General features: G+C 41.8%; 1 protein-coding gene and 1 long non-coding RNA gene across 3 annotated transcripts in view; one reads left to right on the forward strand and one right to left on the reverse strand.

The window, feature by feature from the left end:
- LOC119008630 overlaps window positions 1-6,434 on the reverse strand; it is a 51,376-nt gene extending 44,942 nt beyond the window's left edge. Inside the window, exon 1 of the long non-coding RNA XR_005071470.1 lies at window positions 6,304-6,434. This is a non-coding gene — a long non-coding RNA (uncharacterized LOC119008630). The remainder of the gene's footprint in view (window positions 1-6,303) is intronic.
- On the forward strand, window positions 6,353-19,783 carry agtr1b (angiotensin II receptor, type 1b). Of its 2 annotated transcripts, none has more exons than XM_037079157.1 (2): window positions 6,353-6,489; window positions 17,745-19,783. In XM_037079157.1, exon 2 carries the CDS (start codon window positions 17,852-17,854, stop codon window positions 18,938-18,940), a length of 1,089 nt encoding a protein of 362 aa, XP_036935052.1. In that variant the 5' UTR covers window positions 6,353-6,489; window positions 17,745-17,851; the 3' UTR covers window positions 18,941-19,783. The 2 variants fall into 2 exon arrangements, with proteins under 2 accessions (XP_036935052.1, XP_036935051.1); XM_037079156.1 differs by lacking the exon at window positions 6,353-6,489 and adding an exon at window positions 11,547-11,797.
- The last annotated feature ends 80 nt before the right edge of the window (window positions 19,784-19,863 follow it).

Raw genomic sequence — 19,863 nt, forward strand, 5'->3', positions numbered from 1 at the left:
CATACTACACTAATACTATAGGAATAGTGTGGCAGAAAAAAAAGGAAATGCAAGCACCCTAAATACATTAGAATATCTTTTGAAAAAACCTGTTACTTGAAAGATTTACCTCAAAAATCTATGAGAAGACACCAAATACTGCATGTTGGACAAATGTAGATAGACCCTCCAACATTAACATTAAGTATGTTTCACTGAATCCTGATTGGTTGGTTAGGTTAGAGACTTTATCAGCCACAATGTCTCAATGTCAAGTAGCATTAAAAACAAATAGAGACTTCTCCAAAAGCTGGGTTGATGTCTTAGTGACTAGAATTAATTGATTTCTGCCTCCAATGACCGTGAGAGGAAGGCCTAGGTGAAGGCATTGTATCCTGCTCTGAATCATGTGGTTCCCTGGAGACTCATGTCCTTTATGTTACACCCACTTTTGTGAATCCCTGAACGATTACATTCCTCCTGAAATGATCCCAGGCAATGATATTCCACTGGGACATATGTCACAGCGCAATTTCCCATTATTATCCCAATTATCCAAATACAAACATAAAACAAAATTAGAACCTAGTATGACCTCCTTCCCAGTGACTATGAGCTTATTACAAGACCTCGCTGCCATCCACTAGCTGGCACTCCTCTAAAACACGGCCAAGAAAAACTCCCTGAGCAAGGCCAACTCAGCAGAAAAGGATGGGAATGGGCAGTAAAGGTTTTACAGTATGTTTTAAACTCCTAGCGTTTCCAGGCAGACACATCAGGGAAAAAGACTGCTGGACATCCGTCAAGGGAATTAGGACTGACTGACTAAACACAAGCACCATCTTTTTTTTTTTCTTACGTGCCTGTTGACTCAGAGCAGGACTGGAGGGATGGACACAAGACTGTTGGAGCTGGCTGGAATACAGTTCTTGACCTGTTGCTTACTTTAGGTCAAGTGAACCGAGCATCCCAAACAAGGCCTACGCAGCAAACATGCAAAAACCTGGTGACGAAGAGAAAGATGACTGATGGATGTAAGTTAAGGCCATTTAGAGTCTGGTTTCCAGCAATATAGTATGTTCTTGTAAAATGTTAATATTGACATGTAGAGACATGGTTCTTACAAAACACAGGGGATACAGATCTCAAGTGGAATAGCAGGAAAAATACCAGCAGCAGTTCCCCAGAGTGTATTACAGTAAAAAGAGAATCAAATAAAAAATCTCAGTGGATTAATGATCTTTTCTTTTCCTTTTTAGGCAATAATCATATGGCTTCTATCTTGTGGACTTTGTTATCTTTTATGATTTCCCATTCCATACATTTTTTTTACAGTTTATCACAGCAACTCTTTATTAACTGGGTATGAAGCCACATTTCTTTGTAATTCTAGTCTGAGCCCAAATATTAGTCGTATTGGAGTTTAGCTTCATTTCTTACAGAGGTGATCGAAGTCGTTATCATGCTGGATTTAGAGTTTGATAGAATGGAAACCCTTTGTGAATTTTTTTAAATTAAAAAACAAGGTAATTATTAAATATTCCCATGAAAAACTGAAAAGACAGAGCAGTTCTAGTAATCAGTGGTAGAGCATTTTGAAATCAAGACAGATGCAAGATTTTTGAGAGAATATGAATGTTTGGAACATACTTAGCAGAATGTGGGAGAACAGAGAAGTGGACTTTACAATTGTTACTGATGCATTTTGTTACCATATCAGTGTATAAACCATGAATCCAAACCACAGTTCCTTAAGAAAACTATACATTTTGAGACCCACCTAAGCCACAAGTTTAATACCAAGACAATATTTCTAAGCCGATCGTCTACGTTTTTCATTTCAGTGTCATAATCTGCTCTATTGAGCGGAAGTAATAAAGTGAATCATTATTTGTTTTTAATGCATGATTACTGCAACAATTAAACAATCATGTTATAACAAAAGAAAGCCTGTTTATTTGTAATATGACAAGGCCTTCAAAGGCTGAACCGATTCGCTTCGAACACATCTGTCAAAGAATAATCTGTTTGTTACTACAGTGATGAGGACATGACAAAACATCGCCAGCACGGCGCAGGTCACCCTCTTCCCGGAGGACGGGGGTGTTTATGCGGCCTGAAGGGCCTCAGGGCTATTGACTCAGCTGAGCCCAAACTCCCCAGCAGCCCCACTGAGTAACAGCATGTCCAATGGGGCTTTAAAAAAGGAAAGTGGTGGGTACAAGCAGAGATACTGAGCATACCGTCCTCAACATATGTATCTGAAAAAGAGCAATTTAGTGTCCAGATGTGATTTCATGGATGTTTGTTTCATTATTGCATGAAACTGGGGCTTTACTCTAAAACTTGGTATTTTGGTAATGTTTCCCTGCCTGGTCATGGCCTTTTAACAAGAGAGAGGGTTATGGGTGAGAAAGAAAACTCAATGCCGTTCACATGCTGTTTACACAAGGAAAGCCTGGCTGGCTGGGGATAAGAACAGGTTCCAGACACTTGGTACACCAGTGAGTCTTCCACACACAAGTTCTCATGCAGACGCATGTACACACACACACACACACATACAGTGAATTTTACTACAGAGAACGTACAGTAGTAACAGTCAGAGAGCATACAACAATATCACCTAAGATAGTCAGTATTCAGTAATAGACTAAATCTGTCAAGTGTGACATTTCATTAGTCACACTGATAAGCTTGATATTCAGCAGGTCTAAAAAAAATTCTACATTTTGTACCTGGGTGTGTAGACAGTTGCCTTTGAACAAATATTAGCCTGTAAACATATTTTCTGTAATATTTGGGACACTTTTTAACTTATTTTTTTATACACTTGAGAATGGCTGATCCGAATCTTTGAAAACTTCGACCGATGCCATGGCAACTGACACCCAAATCAGTATTACCAAGTAACCCAGTAGTAGTTTGGCAACATTAATTATTCTTATACAAGGACATTTAAGCTTGATAATTTTGTGCATCACAGCTCTCCTCTCCAGTCACCAGCACTGATCTGAACCACGGACAGTGACATTAACAACACTAGTAAGATGTTGACAAAGTCAAGCCTATGGTTTAGCTAAAAATATGTCAGATCTGGAAAGAGGGGTTAAACTAATCACTTGAAAACTGTAAGTAACATCTTTGCTGTCTTGCAGTTGCTATTCATTTCTTTGTGGCGCATGCCTTTGGTCCCGTCAAGAGCTACAACCTCCCACTCCCACTGCCCCTAACCCCCAGGCCGCCACCAAAGCTTCAAATATTCACAGGAAATTCTCACTGAAGCTTAAAAAGCCCTTGTTGTGAGGGGTGTGATGCAAATGAAGAAAAACATTAATGTATTATTGGATGCACCTTTAGACTGAGTAAAAACACTAAAAAGCAGACTGTTAGAACAAAAGAACATGGAGATTTATTTGTTTACGCTCGTACAATCTGTGTCCAAGATGTCTGAATCTAATGACAGATCTCTTTAATAAACAGAACCAAACCTTCAGAGCAACATATTCACTTCCTTGCTTCAGGGCAACATTACCTCTTCCTCCATTATCTCAGCCTCTAATGCTCCTTTGGCTGACAAGATAGTGAGACAAAATTCATCTGCATGACAGCTCACTATTTAACCAAATTCAGATGTCGTCTCATAAAGTTTGTGGTGTGGAAGGAAGCAAAATTTTTTTTCATTTTTCTTAAAATATTCATGGGAGAGGTTAAACTAAAGGAGAAGCAGCAGGCCTCCCATTGCATCCCCCTTAGTATTTTCCCATCCCTCCCTGTGTGGAGATGTAAAAAGACAACCTTGGGGAGCCCAGACCTAAACAATATGATCTCTTTGAGGCCCGTCGCAGGCCTTCCCACCACTTTCTTCCCAATCTCTTAGTCGTTTCCTGTTTGTGTAAAAGATTTGTTGTCTTTGACATATCAGTTCTTTTGCTCCGATCAAGAGGAGTGTGGCGACCACATAATTTTACATCACCAAGGTCGGCGTCTTGGGTCAGTGATTTCCGTGATGCTGAGCAGGAACTGAAGCTCGAAGGGGCAAAGATCAGTCCAAAACCAGCATGCGTACAGGTTATATTACTGACTCGTTTACAGTAACAACTTAAACAACTACGTGACAGAACACACTTTCTGTTCTCCATGTTCCCCTCGTTCCCCCACACAAACACTTTTTTTTTTTTAAGTCAGACGATCACATGGCACAACAACGCTAACAAGCCTAGTCCATTCAGTGTGAGAGCTGCTATAAATATTTTCTGAGCCTTGACTGCACCAGAGGGATGGTGCTGGAGCTGTCCTTGACACCTACGCAGCACACCGAGAAAATAAAAGGCTTGTTAAAGTCACATTGGACGGGTCCCTTGTGGGCCATCTGAGGGTGATATATGTAGTTCTGGATGTTTAGGACTGTCAGGAGCCCAGAAATTAGTTCTGTACAGATGGATGTTTGTTATGTCTACATACAGCATGAGAGCGTTGAGTGGCCATTAGAAAAAAATACATGTCACAAGGCTTTCTGGTGGCTTTCTGGAGTTCAGCCTTCCTGTCACATCATCTACAATACAAACCATCTTATAAAGAGAATTATAGCCTTTAACGCCCCTAACCAGATGTACAACTTGACTCCCCTCGTTGAATGTCAGTCTTAAATTAAACACACAGCTTATATGTTCCAACACTGACTGCAATATTCTAAACATAGCTATTCATGTCAAAAAAGCAGGCTAATTAAGTAAATACAGAGATTGAAAATCACATCAGACAGACAGAAGAAGATAATATTCTGCATACATATGGTGTTTGTCTTTTAAAAGGTTCAGACAGCTGACTGACGTGACAGAGATTTATAATGTGAACAGTTGTGAACAGAAGTTATTATTTGGCATGCAGACTCTGACCTCATCCAGTTCAGCACAGCAGGAATTTAGGACAAATGCGTTCTCACAGAAAAACTGTGGATGTCATGGTGGAGGTGGAGCTTGTGAAATTCAACATGTATGAACAACAATGCAAGAGTTTGAAAAAGTGCAGCACAGCGGCAGCAGAGCAAAACAGTGGGCAGAGCGATGGAGCACACAGTCTTTTCTTTTATGAAATGTTATACAGAAGTGAGTTAAGAATGTATTGAGCAAACGCAAATAACGATGGCATGATTGCACCAAAACATGAACAGCAGCCCGTTCAAAGGAATCTAATATGAAACATATTTGATAGGTTTAATAAGACAATAACCAACAGGACTTGGCGTCGTAATGACATTGGCAACAACAAACTTCTTTTTGTTTTTCTACCACATACTTTCAAACACATCAACAACTCCTGATTTATGGCAACTATGAGGGGACACCAGGCCCCAAGAAGACCTCCAGGCTGTGAAGCAAACTTTTGCAGAGGCCAAACCTCGTAATTACAACATCACATCATGCACTGGGACCCAAAAAGACTTTTTAAAATACATTTTTTAAATGTAAAATTACTAATTTCACCATCTTCAGTTGAGCCATTTGGTGCAAGAACATTTGGAAAGTCTTAAGGAGCCGTAAAATGTATTCATTTTATCTTGGGATGCACAATATGGATTTATTCAGCAGATACCGATAATAGTTTCACTTTTTAGTGTTTTCAAACATAAGTTCATAGTTCATAAGTTCATAATAAAATATAAAAGGCTGTACCGCAGCCATGGTTACCAGCTGTAGTGGTGCAATTTTGGATCTCACTACCTCACTTGGCATGACCCACCGTACTCCACATCTGATTGGCTACATCCTGCCAGTTAAGTAATGTTTATTTGCAACTCTCACCAAAGATTGAACAGAGGTCAGATGTGTCCCTCTGTAGCTAAAATGAAGCATTAAAGACACGTTGTGTAAACAGGTGCTGCAGCAATGGACCATTTGAGAAAATATAATGAGTATTTTGAAACTTTAAGTGTGTAAACCTATTCTAGTAGGACCCCCAAATAAAAGTATGAACCTTAAAATTAGCATAATATTACCTCTTTGAAACATATTTTTTGTAAATATGGTGCGCGGTAAATAAAAGCCATTTTTAGATTACACTGAAGCAAACAATACAAGGGAACACCAGCGTGCAAAGGCAGGAACACAGTTGGAGCCCAAGTTAACATTAGCATCTCCTAATAGAGAACCAAGTGCAGTCAGACAACACAAATTCAGCTAACAACATTCAATAATAGCTAACACACGAGTATTCACCAAAGCATTATAACTAAATAGGGAAAGCAAAAGCCATAGGCCACACAAACACCAACAGAGCCAAGACATCTTCTGGCAACAGCAAAAGAAAGCAGCAAGTTCTTACCTTGATGAGGCGAAGCAGGGTCGCAGCAGGACCAAACATCAACAGCAGGGACGGAAAACCTGGCTTTCGGTTTTAAGTTCAGATTTGAGGACAACGACGGAAACAGGCGGACTCACTGGACCAGAGGCAGCAAGAGGGAGCCCCAAGTATCTTCTCAAAGACGACGTGCTCAAGTGACAGCTACCGGTGAGTTAGCTACACATTAGCAAGAGTAACAGCTAGCATAGAATGTTTTCGTAGCAGTTTGGCGGGACGAGTTAGCGTCTTCACGCTACCGCGAGACTTCAGGCGGAGCGAGGCGGTGCGTTCAATGTACGTTGGAGTAAATAATGCCACTGATGCAGTTATTGATTAAACGACCCAACAGTATACACTAACAGCTTAAGTAATCAGTCGATAAACTGATTAACGTGAGCAGAATGTCGAAATTGAGGGGAAACTTTTCTGATGATCATTTAAATCATTTTCAAGCAAAGACAGGGTTCTGTTTTTATGATTTTGAGGGTTGCAGTCACTGATATAGAAACGTAAATGCCTCATTGACGCGCTGGATCGTACGTGAACATCGTCGCCATATTGGAACGGGCAAGACTGGCCTGTAAACAATGCAAATAAAAGGGAAAGCTACCATTTTAATTAATAATTTTTTTTTTTTTTAAAAAGCTATAAGGATTTTTCAACTCATTTCAATCAGTTGTTTTGACATTCCAAGGTTTATGATCTGATGTTTAAGTAAAAATGTCTGGGAAAGGGGTCACACTAATCCACTGATCAACTATGGCATAAAAGTGTTAGAAAAAGACAGTAAAGTGCCAACAGAAGGCTGCAAAGATGTATGCAAGCTAGTTAGCATGGATGTAAATGGTGCAAGTTTCCAACTTTCTGAAAGAATCCACTCACATACACTTGTTGTGTAACACTGAATATAAACATAAAGAGTCTGCTTTCAAGAAAACTCCATTAATGCATGAGTGATGATGTGATTATATAGCCTAATACATACTTGTATGCTTACAGTCACAGAGGCTTTACTTTTACTACTTCAAGTACATTTTCCTGGTTATATGTGATATATTTTCAATGCATGATCTTCATTTGTCTCAGAGTATTTTCACAATTTTGAATTAGTACTTAAAGTTGAGTAAAGGAAATGAATACATCCTTCCCCCACTGGCAATACCTTAAAAGGAAAACTGGCCTTTTCACTGTATACATTTCACACACAGGTGTATCTAATAACATTACTGATTGCTGCATTTCATTGCAGTGATTGCTGGAACATAGACATCCCTAATGTTATTAGTTCCACCTGGGCTTTTCCCAGTGTTGTGAAACTGGTCCATGACTACAATTCATTTGGGGCTGATGAGAAAGAGTTTCACAGCATACTATAAATCATGTACAAGTCTCTTCCAGAGGAACTAGTGATGCTCATAAAAAATATCAAAATATGAAGAGTCTTTCTTGCCCTGTAAAATCTGTCCATTTGGCAAAGTTTAACGTTTCAACAGAAACTAATGATAACCATCTGAGGAAACAAACATGTTCTTGTTATTTTTATATTTAATACAGTTCAGCTTGGTTCTTGTCACCAGATAAAAATGCAGATCAATCACACAGGAACAAGAAGAATGTATTTATAGGTCAGTCACACCATAGTGGTTAGCCCTGTACAGTTGGAGCTCAGTCTTCAGCCTTCACACAGTATTGTCTTTCTTCAGCAGGTGGCTGTGTGCTGGTTTGGCATTTTGCTGCCTGTGTTGTTCTGGTGTAAAAGGTCCGTCGTTCCCCGCAGTGCTCTGGGCTACCAGTAATTACCCCAGTCACCAATTCATTCTACTACAGCTTAAGCGCTAACACAGCTAATCTTGTTAGTGTGATCTGATTTGCAAGAACATCGCCCACTGTCACACCACTTTTTATGAGCACTTGAGATTAGGCCTTGTCCTCTTTTCTGAACTTACTCACCCAGAAATGATGTGTTACACAATAGATGATAAACGAGCGTATATCTCTGGTTTTACTACAGCTGCTTCAGCTTCCTAAATGTTGCGCAACTTGAATTCAGAAATAATTTTGGAATGACCATTTATTTTGGCATTTATGGAGTGAATTATGGAGTTCATTTTAGGACATGGGGTTTTACTTTGCAAACGCACCAACCACGACCTGGAAATAAACACCACCCATCCATCCAAAAAAGGTATAGTCCCACAGGAAATTTCCTTTCCCACCTAATCTTCCCCCAGCAGATCTCCATTTTTAAATCATCGACATCTGTTTCTGCTTGTGTTACAGGAGTGTAAATCAGTGTTGTAGTGCAGGGTGTTGCAATAACATCCTGTCCACGCTGAGAATTATTTGTTTTGTGGAAAATACAGTGCAGATTTGGAGCTCGATGCATAACTCCCTCCTCGCTTCCTGAGGGTTCTCGAAGGTCAGATTCGGGCTGTTGATAATTCTTGTGGCAGCGAGACCAAGACGGCGCAGGCCATTTGATATCATACGTGTGCTCGCTGCTGTGACAGGACACGCAATGAGATAACGTTTGCCTAATGGATGATTCTTATCATTCACAGTAATTGAAGACATAATGGAGCCTGATCATAATCCCCTGGAGGTGTAAATGGCTCTGTTGCTGTGTTTCAGACAAAGTGAGACACTCCTCCTCCTCCTCCCCAACTCAAGAGCCCTCTGGTGAATGTGATGATTTTGAAAAGTTCTCCTGATCTTTGTACCTGCTGCCATTTGACCCTGTGCGACCTCTGAGGAGCTGCGAGCCATAGAAAGCTCAGTAAATGTGATCATTCTCAAACGACTGGGTCACACATGAGTGAGCAAAAGCCACCAAACAGGACCTCCGCTTAGTCCAAAGTGTTTGTTTTTCCTTTCTTTCTTTGTTTGCCTTTGACCCAGGTGATGGCTTTCTTCGCCGTCAACACTGCCGACACAGAAACTGGGGGGATTTAGCGGATGACAGCCATGCCGTCTCATCCATCACTATCCATCTCCATGACAGTTACGATAGCTGCTTCAGACTGAGGCGGAGAGGCGGGAATGTGACCTACTTCTCAACACCTGTCAAGACCTGGAAAAAGAGAATAGTGGAAGGCAAATATCTTCAGTGCCAAGGGGAGTCTGATGGATGTTTGCTAAAAATAGAAATTCTTATTACAACTGGATTACACAACCACAAAGTGTGCAGGCTTCAAATTCCTCCCAATCAAATTCTTTTGTCGCACATTAAAATTATTCTTCACAGGTTTACAAGTCACATTCAAGTGCTTCAATCACACTTAGAGATGATTAGTCTCGACAAAGCCCGCTTGACCGCAGGGAGCCGTCAGCTCGGTCACCCCGACACATGCACATGCGTTCACACTCTCCACACAATACATCCACCTCTTTCCTTAAAAAAAAGAAGTCTGACATATGAGTGACAGCTGAATCATGCTCGAAAATGGGAAATGTTCTCTGGAAGCCCAGTAAGGAGTGACAGAACGAGCAGTAACCCAACTCTCTGGCTCCACCCCACCACTTTCTGCCCCCCCCATTCCCAGCCCCTGATACACCCTGATCCAAGCCAAGGGCGCGCTCATGGCAGCTATTAATACAAGTGTGTCGACAGGTCCAATCACAGTCAGAGCCTGGCCATTCCTTTCATGCTGTGCAGAGGACAAGAGACAGGGGACTGTCATAGCATGAAAGATGGTCACTAGTGTGGGAAGAGAGATGGTCAAGACATTAAAGGGACAGTTCACCCTCTTACCTGTAGTGCTCTTTATCCATGGAGATTGTTTTGATGTGAGTTGTCAAGTTTTGGAGATATCAGCTGTAGAGCTGTCTGTCTTCTCTCAAATACAATGGACTTAGATAGTATTAACAGTGGGAGACATGTGTCTACTCTTGGATAAGAGGCTAGCGAACTAAGCAGCCCCCTGTTCGATGGGTGCCCAACCCTTTTCCCATGGGGGCCCAAAGCTGAAACTTGCCTGAAAAATGCAAAATGTTAAGCCCTCTAGCATCCAACATTTTATGAATTAAAGTGCGTTTACAAGTCTTGGGGGAGAATTTCTGCAGATGCAAAAAAGGTAGTATAAAGCCTTTTGTGTAATTATGTTAGCTGAGAAATTGCCTCCAGTGATGTCACTCAGCAGCTATTGCATTGTGGGTAATGAAGGCTCCAGGTTTTGAAGAGTAACAAAAATGTGTGGAATAAGGTGATATCAGGATAATAGGAATACTTTTGTTTGTTGTTTGTTTAGTCTCTGTAAGTTTTTTCTTCCTTTTCTTCTCTCCTAAATTGTTTTATGTTCAGTTTCTGTGGATGCCTTTAGACTTTATGTAACAAAATAATAAGAAGTGATACATCTGGTTCTGCTGAATCTGTTTTGATCATTTGTTTTTCAACTGTGCTGTAACAGAGCAATGCTAGGCCAGTGGCCTGCTTTTCAAAAACCTGGTTTCTACATTACCCATAATGCAATTCGATGACATCACTTGAGGTAATCAATCAGATTACGTGCAGCTTCCTCTGGAGCAACAAAACGCTTTAAACTCCCCGTTTCATGTATGCTAAGTTCTCCACAAGAGCTTTAAATACACTGTAATGTGTAAAATTGGATAAAAGATGCCGATTGTGAAACAGAGTCGACTCAAAAGTTTTAGTGCCTAACCCCCATAATACAGAGCAGCTTGTCCCTGTGAGGCTCCTCACTTCAATCTCAGCATATGTCATATGGAAAGATAAGTCTTTAAGAAAAGCAAAACTATTCGACATCACATAATAAAACAGCATGAGCAGTAATTTATAGTTTTTCTACTTTGCTAGACTTTGATTTAAATTGATGCAAGAAACACCTAAATGAAGCTAGGCCCTGGATGCAAAAATATTGATTTTTAATTTTGGGGTGAACTGTCCTTTTCAAGTAAGATAGAACAAAGTGCTGCCAGTGTAAGTGTGCATGATGTGGTTAATAAAACTGTGATATCCTCAAAAGATCGAGCAAAAAGGCCCTCTATTTGGCACTTTGGTCAGCTCGACCTGTCAGAAGAAGCGTTCAGTTTAACATAAAAACAAAGATGAGTGATTAAAAGCAGACAGGAAGGGGAGAGGGGAGAAAGATGGTGCTATCGGAGCAGGGCTGAAGGAGGAGGAGGAGGAGGAGGAGTGGTACTATTGTGTAAGGTCTTGCGTGTGTTTGTTTGTGTGTGCAGCCCCAGAGAGAGACTAGCCAGGACAATATGTAGCTGCGATGTAATTCATTCATCACTGTAGTGTGTGTGTGAGAGAGCGAGAGAGAGCAAGAGAGAGGGAGAGGGAGTCATAGTGGGGGTGTGCGAGTGTGTTTGTGTGTCAGACGGTATTCCTGCTCGTCTCGCTCCACCAGTTAAGTTAAATCAGAGGCAGCCACTGGCACACCGCGGTGGTCGCTCTATCTCTCGGTCTGTCCTGCTCCGAAAGCATCAACAGCCTCCTGGTCCTGCTCCATAGGTAAGAGCTCGCCTTACCCCCACTCTCAGGAACTTTTTAAAAAGAATTATCCACAAGTCTAACTCTAGGAAACCTTGAAAATTCAACTTTTTTTTTTTGTTTTTTTTTGCAAGAGCCTCTCTGATTGGATCATCAAACTTTAACTCGTTACGGCTGCTTTTTAGCCATTTGCAATGTTCCAACTAGGCGCGAAAAGGTTTCAGGTTCTGTAAATATTTATCTCATAACCTCTTTGTTATAAATCGCCCATATTACCTTGGGAACCGACACAATGTGGTGAGTGCAGAGAGCAAAATATTAGATGTATTCAGTGGCATAATGGGTGCTGCATGTTGTTGCTGTTTGTTCAAGTAGTTCATGTGAAAGTCCTGTGTGCGTGTGGGCAGAGTCTTTAAAAGAGCCACCGTAGTTGTGTGGTTGGCATGAGAAGAATCCAGAACTGCTTTCTGCAAACTATAAGAAGGGAAGGATGGAGGCTATAGTTAGGTTTACATTGTCTCATATTCGCGAGGAGTTCAGCTTCCTGATAAACAGTAGCTCCCCCCAAAAAATACACAGGAGTTCAATCTTCGGGCAGGCAGGAAAAGGGAAGATGGTGAATAACAGGGAAAGGTCACTGAAAAAGAAGCAGGTGAAATTTAGTTTTCTGCATTGTTAGTCAGGGAGGGAGGTGAAAAACAGGTTGAGGAAGAGAGGAAAAGAGCCTCCTGGGTTGTTCAGAGTGACAGCTGCTCAGCATCACGCTCCCAAAGGAGCACTATGTTGAAATTTGCTGTCTGCAGAGAAATATAGTCTTTTTTAATGCCTAAACAAACAAGCTCTCTTCATTTTCAAGACTGAATAAACAAACTGACATTAAAGGACAACTCAGTTCCACACTGTTTCACTTTGTTTATGTGTGGCGGACCCTGGCACGTTTCTAGTTTCAAACAGTGTTCTGCGGGCCTTATTTTCATCTGTGAACAGCTTGTTTATTCAGTTATGGAAAAAATAAACATTTCTTAGTTGACCTCATTGATATTGTTGAAAATTACAGGTCCAAAATAACATAGTGCTACTTTAAAACGAGAGCTCTGCCTCACCCCACCCAATTTTACTATGCTGACACAAAAGCTACACTGAGGGTCAGTAAATGTATTACATGATATAATCTCAGGTTCTCCAGTATACTCTTCTCATGATTGAAATGAGAGAAGACAAAAAGCCTAAGAATGTGTTTTGTTTTTCTAGTTGAAAATGCCGATGGCTCGTTTCATAAAATATCCAGGACAGGAAATGAAAGGACGTTGTACAGGCTGCAAGTTTGTGCTGTCACATGAAAGAGCAGTCTTACAAACAGGAAAAATGTAGACATGGTCGCTGAGGCCAATATTTCCATTAGCCCCCTTTCCTGCATGCAGAAGTCAAGTCTTCATGTAGGTCATGGATTCTGTCACTCTGTCACATGCACACTGAGTCAAAATCGTCTGTTCCTTCTCTTTCTGGACATTTACGTATAAATCACAAGTCGTAATCGTCTTCGCTGCGCGGCAGAATCAGATTTCTTAGGGTTTTCTTTTATAGCAGGAGGTGAGTTTACACTTGGTCAAGTTTCCTACTTCAAAAACCCCTTCAGGTAAAGAGACACTCTTGTAAGTTGAGTCAGGAGGAAGTGAGTTGTAGGAGGCTGCGGTTGAGGTGCGCTTCACTCTTTAGACACCCATATTATGACTCTACAAGGTGCAGTAGTGACCGATTAAGCTGTAATGGCGTTTTGAGACTGATGTGCATTGGTGGCAGTTTAAATAGCTGTTCCTGCAGCATGTTTAAAGCAACATTATGTAGAAATGTTGTGCAATTTGGCGCCCTCCCGCAATTTTTCTGAGTGCTGCACCACTCTCGTAAACACAAAAATCCCAGGCCGGTACCAATTTGCCAGATTTAATGTAGGTGCCAACTACGAACAACATTCATTGCAATGTTGCATCACAATGTAACACATTGAAGACTTGTATCTTGAAGTTAACGTGTATGTAATGCTGTGATCCTACTTACATTGTGCAGAAACAAGTGATAGAGACACCATTCACCCTATTACGACACTGTACCGTCACAATGATTTTGAAGCGGTTATTTCAAGGTAAAAAGTTCAATTATGTCGCTTTAAAGTTGAGTTTCAAGGCACCTGTTGACCTGAAACGAGGCCTATACGAGTGGATGATCATGAGCCGGGCGGCTGAGGCGGTGTGTTCCTTGTAAGATGAACTTCACTTCATAATGGGCTGATATAAATCATTAACTCCATCAACCAGACATTTTAGTGGCGCTCTCTGAGGGCAGCCAGATGGTGGTGCTCATGTCAGAGCAGGCGGGACGAGAGCGCCCTCAGATAGCTGTGTTGATGGGGTTCGATCCAAGTGGTGTCTTTTTTGGCCTGCCCAGATGTGAAGATGAAACTTTCTAAGGATTTCCCATGATCCCTGGGAAGAGGCTGCATTCAACCCCCCACCCCACCCCCCAAAATAGGTTTGGGAATGGAATGTGGCTACTACAGTAGCATTCAGCAGCAGAAATGTCCCCAAACTTCCTCCAGATCCAGATCGTATCATTCATTGTAAGCAGCTGTGTGGTTGCAAACAGCGCCGAGCCCTCGCTGCGCATTGTCGTGCCCGAGAGGATGCAGCTTGTTTGTGGACCTTGTGAAGTGGGTGTTTACCTTCCTGTCTGTGGTCACCCAGGGTTTATGGCTGTCATTCAGTAATGTGCCATCTCACTCAGAGACACGGCCGCCGTAAATCACCTGCTTCCGAGTCGCCTTCTGTCCTTGCCACCTTACCTTTATTATGGGCCTCACTTACATATATAGGCAGCAATAACTTTCAGCGTTGTTTATATTCCTCCCTCGCCTTGAGCATCTCCCTCATGGAAAAACACCAGCAGTTAAAACGCCAGCCCTACCAGTAATAGTAAAAGGCAAGCGGTGTCGATTTTCTCCCACATTTCCATTTGTGGTCATCAGAAATCTTCGCAGCATCAAGAGATTGCCTGAAACGGTTTTAAATCCCTAAACTGAGTAAATGATATGTGCTGTCGCTCTCTTCTGCCTAGTTTAAATTTACAGCCACCCACTGTTATAATCATTAACGAAAGAAAACACATGTACAGTAAATCCCGGGGATGACATCTGTGTTGGTGCTTTACCATACACCTACTAGAGCAGGGCCTGTGCAGGAAACTCACAGAGATATTTCATTATTCTGTTGCCTTTGGCAGCCACACATCTTCCACGCTCGACAATCCACACATCTGCAACCGATATGGCTGTTGCTTTAGTGCTTTTTCTTTTTTTTGTAAAGAATTCATCCACCGAAACCTGGTGGAAAATGAGAAGATCTTTGACTTGGAGATAAAGTGGTTCGAGTGGAAGGGCTCAGACTGTCTTAATGCCAACCAGAGGCAGCAGGAATGCAGATAGGGAAGGTTTTTATAAGCGCACAGTAGCTGCGAGAGCAGAAACAAAAGGCACATTTTTTAATGTTTTTTTTTTTTAGATATAAACACATTTCTGGACTGACTTACATGGGTTAGTGTTTTACCTTTTTTAAATGACTTGTAGTAAACTAGATGTTAATTTGTCATTGAAGTACCAATGCCATGAAACTGAGTTGAGGTTGGACGCACACGGTCACCACAAAGAGCCTTGAACAAAAAGAATAAACTTGGTAGGATGAAGGGAAACTCAACAGGAAGGAGGAAACAAAGATGGCAAATGAGACTAAAACAGAGGGAGAGAAAGAAAGGGATGAAATGAAGATGAAGAGATGTTAACAAGACAGGATTAAGGGGATCAAGCAGGGGTAGCTGTAACTTTAAGATTTTGTTTTTATTATTATCTTTTTACAGTCCAACCATTACATTATGAGACCACTGGGCACTTACAGTACACACCAACAGTGTGAGGTTACTGTTTATTTATGAAAAAGAAAAAAAGAAAAATCATTCAAACTATGTATTGACTTAAGTTATTCCTCTATTTTAAATGTTATCAAATGTGTATTTTTAGCCAAAAAAGAACATTTTATCACAAGCCTGTGCCACTAAACTTTAAATTAGTCACTAAAAGAGGTTTTTGCTTTTCCTTTATTTTGCTATGAAGTATTTTTGGGAGTTACTCTTTCCCACAGAAAACGCTCCTGCACTGCCCAAAATGATAATAATATTAATATTATATATTATATATATATATTCCAGTCAGTCAGCGGACATACAGTTGCTACTGCTGTAGCATTGTTATTTTAGATCACACTACCTTACTCTGTATGACCTGCCCTACTTATCTGATTGGCTACATCCTGCCCAATACATAATGTGCATGTCCAACAGACATCACAGATTGAACAGAGGTGAGGTGTCTCACTCTGTAGCTAAAACAGAGTGAACGAAGATACAGTGTGTAAAGGGGTGCTGCAGCCATGCACCATATGGAATAATAATATAAAATATTGTGTTGAGGAAGTATTTAAACTTATTCTACTAGGATCCCCAAGTAAAAGTATGTATGTGAAAATGAGCAGAATATGACCTCAGTGAATATCTTTTAGCTTTGCTTTTGAAAGTCTTCAACTATCTGGGGCACTTCCTCTGGATAAACAATTGCAACATTAAAACCAGATAAAATATCAAACCACCAGAACACCTGAAATTACATCTACTCTATTACAATAAAAAAACAAAAAACGGCTCTGTTCAAATTGTCTCACCCACATTTTCAAAGCTTCCTGTGTCCATGCTGGTTGAGGTAGAATTAAATGTATCAACACGTTTTCCATCGTATCAATTCACTGTGTCAGCTGTGAGGTGAGAAGAGTAAAAATCTTAACACTAGAATGCCATCTTGTGGCTAAAACACCTGCTCAGTTTTGTCAAACTGCTAATCAGAGGTTTTCGATTGTGGGAAGTTCACAAGAGTATTCAACTTCATACTGTAAAGGAACAGCCCGTAAAATCGTCGTTTTATTGGCTGCATGTGCTGTTTTTCCATGTTTGAGCTCCCCTGGCATCTGTTTGGTTGTAGCACGACCTCAAACATGTTGTCATTTTCATGCAATTAGTAGCACAAACTATCTTTGCAGCGATGGTAATAGTACACATCAGGTTTATGCTAATATTATTACATCAGCCATGCTAATGATGTTTGCTAAGCTATTCTATTAAACATAAAGACTCTCAGCAATTTGTTTTTTACTCCCATTTCACATTCTGCTTGTACAAAAGCAGCCCCAAGGCAAAATTTCCGCAGCACGCAGGTTTGATTTTCTCACAGAGCAAAGTTTCCACAGAGCCGAATCCCTGCTGTCCTGTTTGTTTAGGTGTGTGCTGATTAGAAGTTCCCATGCTGGGTACAATGTATCTCCGCACACCGAGGGTTTGAAACGTGACATGTCTTTTACAGTGACTGGAGTCTCAACCCTCTCCTTCTCTCTCCTCCCTCGCTCCCCTCGGTACCTTGGTGTTTAATGGCGTTGTTACCCGAGCTCGCGCTTTGCCATGCAGTCTTCATTAACACAGGTCGTAACACGAGGCATAAATGTTCTCCTTCCGGGTGCCGACGGTCGACCCAGATGGACGGACCATTTGATAAACACTGTACAGTTTTTACTGTTGCCGTTCATTAGCCGAGAGACGATTTAAAGGAGAGGGGAGCAGGCAGACGGTCTGAATAACGATGTTACAAAGGGCATTTTTGGAATATTGAATAACATACAACATCTGTTTCTCATGGCTTCTTATTTTACAGAAATAACAAAACGCGTCAGGATGGCTTTAATGTGCAGGTCTTTAATGAGCTGGTGTAGGGTGAGCACTTTCATGGGTGCTCGTGTGGATTAGCGTTTATGGACCATGCCAGCAGTAATGATGACTCTTCCCCCAGACTGCCTGTGACATTTTTGTTGTGTTTCCTTTATAGGACTCGCTGAGGCCCTCGCCCAAGGCCTGTATCAGTCACCACAGACGCACCCTGCCGACAAGGCCCCCCTGTTTAAAAGTCCCAGGACCTGGCACTAAAAAGGGAAAATGCCAAATGTAACGGCAGAGACGACAGAAGGGATAATTCTGACGTGCGGCAATACTGGAAGCCATGAATTCATCTTCACATTGGTGCCCATTGTCTACAGCTGTAACTTTGTCATCGGTATCATCGGGAACAGTATGGTAGTGGCTGTCATCTACTGCTACATGAAGCTCAAGACGGTGGCTCACATTTTTGTGCTCAACCTAGCTATTTCTGACCTCACCTTCGTCATCACCTTGCCCATGTGGGCCACCTTCACAGCCACGGGCTATAACTGGCCCTTTGGAGGATTCCTGTGCAAGGCCAGCGCAGGGCTGGTGATTTTCAACCTCTACACCAGCATCTTCTTCCTCACGGCGCTCAGTATCGACCGTTACCTCGCCATCGTCCAACCTGTGAGATCACGCAGGTTTCGCACTGTGGTGTACGCACGAATCACCTGTGTGGTCATCTGGCTTTTTGCCTTTGTGCTGAGCGTGCCCACAGCGCTCACCAGGGATGTGCACAACATTACAGACAATAGGACGGTGTGTGGCATTCTGCACCCAAAAACTGGCAATGCTGTAATGTTGAAGGAGCTCCCGCTGGCCATCGGCCTGATGAAAAGCCTGCTGGGCTTCCTGGTGCCCTTCATCATCATCATTACCTGTTACTGCCTCATCGGACGGGCGCTGCTGGGCGCAAAACACATCCAGAAAAGCTCCCGGTCTCGTGACGATGAGGTGCTGCGCATGCTTGCAGCAGCTGTCCTGGCCTTCTTCCTGTGCTGGGTGCCTCATCAGGTGTTCCACTTGATGCAGGTGCTCACCCAGCTGACACTGGTGGAGAACTGCGCTATCATCGAAATCATCGACACCGCCATGCCCTTCACCATCTGCATCGCCTACTTCAATAGCTGCGTTAACCCCATCGTGTATGGCTTTGTTGGGAACAACTTCCGCAAAAACTTACTGCGCTTGTTGCGCTGCTCGCTGGGCGGAGCGCCCGGGCCTCACCCGAGCATCAGCTCCAAGATGAGCACCCTCTCTTTTCGCGCCTCTGAGGCCCTGAGCCTCACGACCAAAAGTAAGGCCTCCTCTGACGTAAAGTGAGGGAAAAATCCAGACTGAGGGTACAAGGTCACTCTCCCCGCTCTTTTGGTTTGTGGTAAAGAGGCTGGGGATGGAGACATTCCATGCTTTTAAAACCCCAACTGTATTACCAAGCACTGAACCATGCAGAATGGTTGAAATGTTGTATTCATGTCAGTCCAAGAGACATTCACTACCTTGTTAAAGGCTTATTTGCAGAATAATTATTCATAAACCATTGCATGTCACACAAAACGAGGAAAGACTATACGTAATTACAATTGCTTATCCCCTATAAATATATATAAGTTACATGCACGGCAGGATTTTGTATGCCTTCAGGATACAGTGCAGTAATATATCGTCCAGTGATAACTGTTGTGTGTGCTCAGCAGGCCGTTCACCGGTCGGAAACAGTGATCAAGTGCTCGGCGAAGATGCCAAAGCAAGAAAAAAAAAAAAAAATGAAAATGAAAATAATGATCATACGCCACCCATGCATGCTCTGTGTATACATGGAACAATTAAACAAGTGTAGCAAAAAAATGTGATGTGAGTTTATATCGATGAATAAAAACATGTTGTAAGTTGCTGTATGTGGTAATGATAAATTACGTGTTCCTCGTTGTGAATAATACGTGTTTGCATATTAAGATTGCAATGCTGAAAAATGTCCTACTCTGGGAGTAACATGCTGTACAAATAAAGAGTGCTACACAAACACTCCAGGTAGGTTGGTCATTGTTCATATTTCTGACAGTTGTCTTTGTGGTATTTAAACATGTTGATATTTTTTGTCCTACTCTGTAAGTGTACAGTTTGTGAATATATGAAAATATGAATAAAATGAAACGATCCAAAGTTCTTGGTTGTTAGTTTCCTTTTCATTCTCTCATGACGAAAAGAGACAAATCATCCTCACGAGTCACGATCAGTCATTAGTG

Source organism: Acanthopagrus latus, chromosome 19 (assembly GCF_904848185.1).
Source record: "Acanthopagrus latus isolate v.2019 chromosome 19, fAcaLat1.1, whole genome shotgun sequence".
Taxonomy (NCBI): Eukaryota; Metazoa; Chordata; class Actinopteri; order Spariformes; family Sparidae; genus Acanthopagrus; species Acanthopagrus latus.

Coding starts and splice junctions, on each gene's coding strand:
- agtr1b (XM_037079157.1), top strand. CDS start 17,852: ATGCCAAATGTAACGGCAGAGACGACAGAAGGGATAATTCTGACGTGC.